This window comes from Serinus canaria, chromosome 8, assembly GCF_022539315.1.
Source record: "Serinus canaria isolate serCan28SL12 chromosome 8, serCan2020, whole genome shotgun sequence".
NCBI lineage: Eukaryota > Metazoa > Chordata > Aves > Passeriformes > Fringillidae > Serinus > Serinus canaria.
In genome coordinates this window covers 6,304,182-6,314,764 of record NC_066322.1, presented here as the reverse complement: position 1 = coordinate 6,314,764, position 10,583 = coordinate 6,304,182, and the positions used below count along the sequence as shown (strand labels likewise).

General features: G+C 35.1%; 1 protein-coding gene across 1 annotated transcript in view; it reads right to left on the bottom strand.

Annotated features, from left to right (window-relative positions):
- The window catches only part of FAF1 (Fas associated factor 1), a 154,617-nt gene that overhangs the window by 72,377 nt on the left and 71,657 nt on the right, over nucleotides 1–10,583 (bottom strand). Inside the window, exon 8 of the mRNA XM_009088711.4 lies at nucleotides 2,975–3,061. Coding sequence (XP_009086959.1) covers nucleotides 2,975–3,061 — 87 coding nt within the window. The remainder of the gene's footprint in view (nucleotides 1–2,974; nucleotides 3,062–10,583) is intronic.

Here is a 10,583-nt window from a genome sequence, read left to right as displayed (position 1 = left end):
TTACTTAGAACAATGAACCAATTGAAAAAAAAAACCTGTAGCTTAAATACCAAGAACAAAAAAGCAGTAAGAAAGCAACCTCTCTCCTTCTTCCTCTACTGGGTGTTGTTCTATGCTACCAAAAAACCACTGAAACATCAAAGACAACATTCATTCTACTGAAATAAATCAATACCCAGTGACCTCATGGGGAAAAAAGAGTTTTACTCCTAACATGTTAAACTAACACCCAAAAAGTCATCCATACATACAAATAAAATCACAGTGCTTCCATGTAAAACCTGTAACTAAAACATCACCTACAGCCCATCTGAGAACTTTTTTTTTACAGTTACCACATATTTGAAAATTGCTCATTCCATGTGACACTAATGGTAATTATCAGTGGAAGTTCAGAAGTTTGGCCAATAGAGAAAAAAAAAAAATTTTTGAATAAATTTCAGAAATTATACTAAATTATTCTGGCATGGTACTCATCTTTCAAACTCTTCAATGCTAAGATTGTTACAAAATCCAAAATAAAAACTGAGAACATATTGTGAATGTATTTAAAGTAAATTAAAATTATGGCTTTTTATTTTCTAGGGTTATTTTCAAGACTTCACTGTATCACTTGATGCTATATGCATAAAAATAGTTAACATTTTGAATATATTTGAATTTTACTTACGTAAATAAATTTAAAAAATGAGAATGAGTTAAAACTCATCCATTTACCTTGAACTTTAATGAGCAAAACAGATATAAATTGTGGCATTAGAGTTATTCAGGCTCAATAAAAGCTAAAACTTGTCCTTGCTGAAAGGTGAAATGAGATTTGCAGGGCCTGTGTATGCCTTGTTTCCCACAATCAAACTGTCACAGCACAAAAACATTCTCCTGCATGGGAAGTTTTGATCCCCATTTCCCTGGTGAAAGGGTGAGAAAGATCTGAAAGAGTTATTGACAATTCATACAGTATCCCATATTCCATTAGGTAGTACAAGCAGAGAACATATCTTAACTCTGAAGGGAGATGAAGCAACAATGTTTTAAATTACTATTGACTCCACTAAATTTCCTGATAATGTCAGAAGACTGTAGTCTGGCAGGTTCATAAGAGACTCAAGATGATACAGGAATCCAATTATGCCAAGTCTATTTAGTTGTCCTGTTTGCTAAGCCAAAGGTTAACGAGAACTGCACTGAAAAAACCTCCTGTGGTATTACAAAGTATTTCTTATGCTGCATAACATGCAAATGAAAAAGTATTTTAATCAAGTCTTTCTTTAACTCCTTAATTGCTACAAGACAGCAAATTAAAAACTCATGATGGAAAAAGTGATCTGAAAAATTTGTCACCGAACTCAAGAGATCATCATTAATTACTCAAGTAATTATTACTGAATATTGCTAATTTGGGAAAAAAAAAGTTCAGATCACAGGAGCATAGATAGTCATTGCTATCATTAAATCTTTATAAATAGTAAGCTACAGCCTCTAATTTTAGACAGAAATTAATTGTATTTTTGTTGGCAACACACTCCAATCTGTTTACACAGCTGACAAGTTCCAGCGCCACCAGACTCGAGCAGTGAGCTTTGAGGACTCGGCTGCTTCAGAGCAGACTCAACATTCACCAATTTCATTAAAGATGGATGAAAAGGGGAAAAATTCACCTGCAACAATGTCACTTGTAAAAAAAGACTTAAAGCAGATTCATGAGTTTTACATATGTGAGGTATCCTATTCAGAAGAAAAGGAGGGAAAAACTACATGAAAATCTAACAGCTGTGGGAAAACAGATTAGAAGTGTTGAGTTTCCAATTCTTTTTTGGGCTAATGTAAACTAATAAAATGTTAAAATGGATCCACATTTCAAAGCCTTTAATTACCACATGACACCATTGTGTTATTTCAGACCTTCCATCTATCAGCTCAGATATGCCCTTGAATACATGGACTGAGATTTATCCACCTTTCTCAAACTTCAATACTGTTTCTGCAAACACCACCACAGATACACTTTACAAGTACACTGGAAATTCAGACAGCTTTTGCCTTTTGGGTTTTCTTTTTTTTTTAAATTGGCATAAATCCTTGACTCAGAGCAAAAAAAGGAGCAGTCATATTTAAAGAGGAATTCTCCCTTTACAAGAGAGCAGAAACAGACAGGAAAGTAATGCATGGCAGATAACAGCAATATGTAAGAAAGCAAACCCCAAATCCATTTTCACTTTGTAGAGTGATCAGGTTCAATACAAAACTTCCTTTTTCTACATTTTTCTCAGGTCACAAAATCTACATATAACACAACTACATAATTATATCACTCTTTTAGGCATTTTTTTAGTGGATTGGTTGGGTTTTTTTCTAAAGAAAGGCAGACCTCACTAGCTGGCACTGGAAACATACTAGCAGAAGGAAATGAAAGACATGCTGTAAAACACATTGTAAGGATGACCATGCAAGGAAGCAAGTCTAATATTTAATGGTATTTAATGCAGGTAAGTCCCACAATTTCATGATTTTTTTGGGCAATTCTGTCACTGGTGGTGACCCCTCACTGATTTCAGCAGGAACAACTCCTGCTCTGAAGCCAGGCAGAGGCTTGAGCATGAACTGGGTGAGCTACAGTACTGTGAAAAATATCTAGATGTGCACTCAGAGCATACACAAAAATCAGGGCTTTTTGCCTGAAGTTCAATCACTCAATAGATTTCAGCTTCCAAAATGCTGTGCAGCTCTGCTTCAGTGTAGAATGGCTGAAATGAAAGATGAAACCTGCACTGAATCTGACACACAGGAATCATTTCCCTGAGCTGCAGGCACCCAAACCTTGAGCATTTCCATCTTCCACGCCAACACTCTGAATGTGTGTGATGTCACAGTAAGGCATAAGAGACAGAAAATGCTACAGAGTGATTCCAATCAAAAATCCATGTAAAATCAGCCTTTTCCAGGCAGGAATGAGAGGAGAAGCCAAGGAACTCACTGAGTCATCTGTGGCAGAAGAAGGCCAACCTTCCCACAGCTGGTGACGGACAGGGATACTGGTCAGGTCATACACATTCCTCTTCACCTGGTGAAAAAATAAAAATAAATCAGAACTTGCTCCAAAAAAAGCAGCCACAAGGCATTGTTTTCACCACAGCACCAAGCTTTTTATTTTTTCTGGTTATTGTAAAATTGGTTTTTTCAACGCTCTCAAATTCAGATGTGGTCAGCAGGTTTACACAGCCAAAAGAAACTGAGCTGAAGGGAAAAAAAATTAAAATCTAAAAATTACCACTCAAAATGATTCATTATTACTTCAACATTTTAAATGTGCAAAAAAATTCATAACACTAAATTTCCAAGCATAAAGTATTACAAAGTCATGGAAAAAGTTAAGGGAAGCAGAAGGTAATAACAAAAATTCTGCTGCATGTTTTGGTAGTTAATTTTCACCTGAAAATACTGGCTGAAATTCCTATCAAATAAGAAATATGAGTTTTGCATAAGTTTTTTAAATGGGATCCAAAAATAAAAATTAGTATATTAAACCTGAAAATATTAATGAATAAGCACATTTTCAAGTCAGACAACACATTTCAAATATTTTTAACAAAATGCTAAGTAGCACATTTTTAAATCAACTCTTTCCTCATGCTATTAAAGTAGAAGTTGCATCTTCTCACGTGATGGTTAACAGAAGGAAGGGAGGGAGGGGAAAAAGAGTTGAAAACTTTGAATAAAGAAGGAACATTACAAAATACAGGAGTTATAAAACTCTTTCCATGAAAACATTCCCACAGATAGAAAAGCAGGCACGTTTTATCAGAGATTTTGTGGTAAACAATTATTTAAATCATAGAAAGATGTATTTTGGTACTTTGGATAGAGAGTGGTATCTTAAATTCTGAATACTGTCTTACACTTGAATATAAAGACTGCATAAACAGTGTAAATATTGCCCAGCAGGACCATAGCTGTGAACAATAAAATATTCCAGGGAGCCATGGTGGCTTTTCACAGGAATCCCAGAATGGTCTGGGGTGAAAGGAACCTTAAAGATCCTCTCATTCACCCCCTGCCCTGGGCAGACCCACTTTCCACTACACCAGCTTGCTCAGAGAGAGCCCCATCCAACCTGGTTTATTTTTGGTTTGCCTTTCAGAAAACTGTTACATGGGAATACAGGGCCCAGACACATTTTCAAAGGTCCAGACAGATCCCAACAACCTATATTGCATCCAGAAAAACATTCCCAAATAGATAAAAATAAGGTTTGATACTTTTAAATAATAATTTTGTATGATCATTCTCTAGGCAAAATATCTGAGCAAGTCTCAAGTCTGCATCCTGGTCTTGGCTCTGAGAGGGTTGCACAGTCCAGCACTAACAGACACAAGAACCCATTAAACCAAAAGATATTAAGGCAGATGGATAATATTTGACTTAAAGAAAATCACAAGGCTACTCCAAAAACTGTCCTTTGATGCCTTCTTTAGATTTTCACTTGTTCACTTGTCAACAGGAAACAAACAGCAATTAACTGTGTTCTAACTTCTGCTATGAGAATTACTAAAATTTCATCAACTGAAAAAAATTCAATTTATTACATTATAGCTGTCAGCAGGAAAAGATCTTTGAGCTAGCACCTTGCCTGCAGTCTAGTGCACTTACCCTGAGTTTTAACAACTTTTTCTGAACAGAAAAACAGTTTGCAATCATTTCAGAAAGAAAGCTGAAATTTGCCAAAATGGTAAATGCTAACATAATCCATTCAGGTAAAGGTTTCATATTCCAGAAATAAATGCAAGATGATTCTACAGTACCATTCTTAGGAAGAGAATAGAGTAAGAGAGGTATTTTATATCATTTGATCCCACCTATTAATCAGTATTTGACATATCTTCAGCACTGAAGCACAGTTGAGGTTTGACTCCATGGTAAAGTAATATAAACAGATGTAAAGTACATATGCTCTCTCTAAAATTTGTCATTTATTTTTAGTACAGGATGTATAAGAAACATCTGGCAATAGATTTTCATCTAAAAATATTTCTGCATAATGAAATAGCACCAAAACTCTCTCCCTGGATCACCTTTAGAAACAAATGCTCCATGGATCCTTTTTTTAAAATTCTGCACAACAAAAAATGGATGAAGAATACATCTGCAGACATTAAGCAGTGAAACAATTGCTCTAATCACTGTAAAGATCCCAGGGAGGGTGAGGACAAGGCAGAGATTTCCACACATAGTCATCCTCACAAATGTTGATTTGGGCCACATTCTTCAAAAAATTCTTAATGCCAAGGTTGTCAACAAATAGCCACAACGGAGAAAATTCAGGGCATATAGAGATCCAAACCAAAGTACAGCTGCTCTTACTGTATTTCCAGATCTCCCCTTCCATGATTGTTGCTTTTTCTCATTATTTTTAGTACTAGCAGTTATTTTATGCTAATAAAAGTGTCCCTTAGGAAAAACTGTGAAGCATTGTCTCATTTCTGGACAGATTTAATACATTGGCTATGCAGATAAAAATTTCAATACCATCAGTTTAAAGCTTTCTGAATATAAATATTCTGCACAGGTCAGTGTCTTGGAATCATTAAGATAGCTCTCCATTTTTTCCTAAAACTGGTAAATTACATATACACATGATAACCTTTATGTTAATATTAGTTTTGTTCAGGAGTTTTTGCAAGGAGACTGACCTGGGAACTATGCTTCAATTAAAAAGAATAAATTACAACTATATTTAAACTAAAAAAATTGAAACAAGAACACCAAGTCTTTAAGACACAGGATACTGAAGTATCTATTAGCAATCCAAGTGGACTTCATTTTAGTGCTTCCTCACAGTGTCCTTGGTGGCTTTGTAAAGAAATGTTCCTTCATACTGACCCCACAACAACCCAAAATGTAACAATCCTGACCTGTGTGATCACAAGGACACAGTTCTTGCTGGTTTCATTTTCTTGTATTAAAAACCAGGATAAACTGTCCCTGTAAAATATTTATTTTCCAGCTACACACCAGAAATAGTATTATTTTCACAAAACAAAACTCTAAAGTGCACTATTTTTAAATAACAAGTGAAAATTATTTACAGAAACATGAGATCAATAGGACTACATAATATTGTTTTCAAAAAGCCTTCAGAAGTAAAAATAAATAACTCAGAAGTCACATTCCTCAAATTCCCTTTTAATTCCAAAGCACAACAGAAAGGCATTATGAAAAAAACAGTATTTCCCTTCTTTCATTAACTCATCTGTAACTGCACTGAATTCAATAACATTCCTCTGCTATTCTAAGCTTGAAAGGCATGCTCGGGGTAAAGTGTTATGTTGGTATAAAGCACAATGCCAGACTGATGTGCTGGACAAAAGTGATCAAAGTTGAAGTAATTTTAGCCAAGGCACAAGTATTCTGCTGCTTTATTCTAGCAGAATGACATCTGTTGAGCAACTCGTCACAGAATAAACCAGTTGTTCTAGGCAGGCCTGGCTGGGTAGGGGAGCATGTAAGACTGATTAGAGTAATGTTTGATTAAACAAACTGCTTGAGTTAAGATCATAACTGGATTTGGAATTCATGCCCAAGTAGTGCTCTTTCAAACAACAAGCCACAATCAATTATTTAAGATAAAATAAGCTTGCTTTTAAATAATGATTTGATTTTTGGTTTCTTTGATAATTAGAACACTGTTACGAAAGCAGGCTGTAAAATGTTTTAGAGATTAGAATATTTACCAGTTGAGTATAGAAAACCCCCTTCTTCATTAACTGACCTAATTTATGAAAGCAGATGGTAAAATGTTTAAGAGATTAGAATATTTACCAGTTGAGTATAGAAACCCCCCCTTCTTCATTAACCGACCTATTTTTAGTTTAAAGTGAAAAACATAATGTTCTAAAGATTTCCATAAAGCTGAACTGTGAACTGCTCCTTTACTGGGCCAATAAAAATCTACAGCCACACTCTGCATGCAACTGAAAAAAGTTAGCCCAGCAAATGGACAAAGTCTGTGTTAAGGATTTTAATTATAAATTCACTTGGCATTGAGAGGAGGACTGAAATCTTTATTGTGTAAAGCAAACTCTAAATTGCAGTGCCATCCACTGAGCTACATTTATTGGCAAACTTTTTGGTGCTGCACTTTTGATCAGTTTGAAATACAAATTGGTGGCATTGTCTTTGTGCAGCCCAGAATGTCTTTTCATAATGTTCAGATGCCATGGTGACTGGCACATTACTATGGCAGCCACCCTTCAGATTATCATCTCCAGAATATAAGAGATCATTTAAAAACAAATTAAAGGCACATCTATTTGGTTTCACTACTCAGCTGTAAACAGTATCAATACAACCATTTAAACAAAAAAAAAAAAAAAAAAAAAAAAAAAAAGGAAAAAAATAGCCCATATATTTCAGAGGCAGTCTTACTTGGAAAATGATGTATAATTTCTGCATAATGCCCTGCCTTGCAGTTACACATTGACCATGTGAAGTTTTACCTTCAGCTCATTTTCACTGGTTTTAAAGGGAGTTTAAATACTAAACAAGTTCCAATATTTTAAGAAAACCCAAATGTCAAAGTAGCCAACACACTCAGAAAACTTCCCAGACAGTTACCTTCCCATCTTTCACTGGTTTCTTTAAACAGATGAGCATGTTGTTTTGAAAGTAAGGTTAGACACAAAAGATACACTTTGTTTGCAGATATGAAGCTAATCCAGCATTGAAAGTCCTGCCACATTCATATTAGTAAAGACAAAGTGAAGCAAAATGTACCAGGGCAAAAAGTCTGCACCAGGTACTGTGATGACAACGACCTGCTGGTGATTGCACTCAGCAGGAATAAGTAGATATTTTCTCATCTCTGAATTAGAAAAATCTGAAACCTGCTCTCAAAAACAAAGACCTAACACTTACTAAATTATTTTAAAAATTAAATTTATGCTGAATCATCAAAGAATTGTCATGCCTGAATCTGTATCTTTGAATCACAACAAATCACAACAAAGTTTAACAGTAGTTTCCCTCAGGCTGTTTTCAGCTTATGCAGGTACAAAGTTAAGTGAAATAATGTACATAATGAACTTTTGTTAGTCTTATTATTAAATATAATTTATGCAAAGCTGTAAATTGGCTGAGATGCTAAAGACTGTTCCAGGCACATAGGCAGCATGAAAGACAGTGCAAAAATGAGTGCATGAAAGGCAGACAAAAGGAGCAATAAAGTCAGAGGACTGTGAGGAATGTGGAATGTGAGTTGGGGGATGCAGGGAAATGAGATCAGATGCAGACAGCCCAAGGTTGCATGGGGCACTGATGGTACAGCAGAAATCTTGACTTTGACATTGTAACAGAGAAGAAGTCAAGAGAAGTAACCAAAATTTTTAGGGGACAGCAATGATATGGATGGGGCAGTGCCAGGAAGAACTCCAGAGTAAGCAGAAGCATTCTGGTGAAGAAAGATGGAAAGAAAGGAGGCAAACCCAGCTGAAGTGATAGGCTTAAAGATTATAAATTAAAGCCTTTAACACCTCTGCCAGGCAGAATTCCAACAGATAGAAAAGAGCACTGGGAGTCTGGCAGGAAGAAATGGGAAGCAGGGACAGAATCAGCCAAGTTTCCAAGCATGGAGAAGCATCAAAGGTGATATTATGGTGAATTTGAAAAGATCACGATGTTATCAACAGTTATGAGTAAAAACTGGTTAGATAAAAGGGTGATTTCAGTTAATTGTGGACTAACAAGAATTATTGAAAATATGGAGATGCAAAACTAGAGAGAAGGAATCTCTGAATCAGCTCCTCTGCCACAACCTATTGCAATAGATTTGGTCCACAGCAACAGAAAAACCCAAGACACGAAGTGGAGAAGTTAGGAAGGAAATGTCAAACCAAAACAAGTAATCCATATTTCAAATGTTCTCATAGCAAAGAAAAAGGAATTTGCATTTTATCAGCAAAAGGATGTCACGAGCAAAAGGAGAAACTGAATTTCTTAATTTTAAAAGTGATTTTTAGCCAGCTCCCCACTGGTAGGATATATTCACATATACTAAAGCAGTGCACTGTGTGAGCCACCACTAACACCCAAACCAGAACTCTCAGGTTACTCTACCCAAGACTCATTTAAGGGTCAATTTCTTAGTCTGCTCCACTCACAATTTTGCTTGTGTTCTTATATTTCCAATCCATAAAACAACAAACTATACTACAACATTAAAAACCCCAAAGGTTATTTAAATCATCAAATTTTAATTTTAGTTTAAGTTTTACTTTAGAAATAATTGTGCAATTCTGAAGACATCAAATTATAACCTGCCTCTCCTTCTAGCAGCTGACTGAAGTTTAAATTACAGAATACTTCCAATTAATGAATTAAGATGTCAGGACTGGGCTATTTTTAAATAACAGCATCTGCTTCTCACAGATTTTTTACCAGTGAAAGTCTCTAAGGAAGACCCACTATGCTATTTACATTTACACATTCAATTCACTCTGTTGTAATCTAAAGGAAAAAAATACACTTCCAATGTAAATATTTAAAATCTATACTGAATGCAAAAAAACCCCTCACCTGCCTAAGCCTGTCAGCAAAAGTCAGCCATGATTCAGCACTTTTCTAAAATGCACAGGAACTCCACTGTGTGTATTACTAAAATACATTTTCTAATTAATTTTTTATTCCATATCTCTTCCTTTCAATTACAATTTTTGCTTTTAATATCTCTGAAAATATTCAAGTCTGCATTTATTAAGTTTTCCCACTCAGTAGGCTAAAGCTTAGAAACCTTGTTTCTTGTTTAATGCAGAACAGAAATGCATTCTATTCTAAGATAATTGATTTTAATTCCATGTCCAAAACACACTACTTGCTTATTCTATAATGACAAGTAAAACAGAAACAAAAGCACCAAAACATACATAGCTCATGAAAGTAGGAGTCTCTTCCCTCTCAGACTGTTCAATTTTCAAATTAAAAGCCATTTGCAATTTCAGGCCTTCCCAAAGGGCCCTAAGAGAACCTGAATGTCCACTGTACATCAGCCACATACAAAGCAGAATTCATCAGTGAGTTACAACACACACAAAAAACCAATAGAAATTTTTATGCCAAGTTTTTGTGTACCATTTTCTTAAAATTAAATATATTTCATGTACAGAAATGCAACTAATGCATCCAACTTTAAAGAGTATGGACCAGTGTCTGAACCCAAATAAGTCAAAAATGAGTTGCATTGTACTGCAGCATTCAGTAAATAGTGGGTCACTCTCTTCATTAAAAAGTTTGGTGAAATTGTTCCAATTAACTCAGATTTGGAAAATAATGTGCAACTTTTGGGTGACACTTTGCTGATAAGAGTTCAAAAAAAGAAGGTTATATAATATTAAACAGGGAGCAAATGTATTTTCTGATGTTTACAATTCCAGTTTAGAAGAGAGGTTGAAGTGCATGAATTTTGCCTGTCATGGTTGAAAAGGAGGAGTAAGAACTTTATGTACCTAGAGATTAAATGAATATTTTAATGTAAACACTACATTCAGTTTGAAAGATGAGACAAGGAGAAACTGATAACTACTTTGACAGATTAA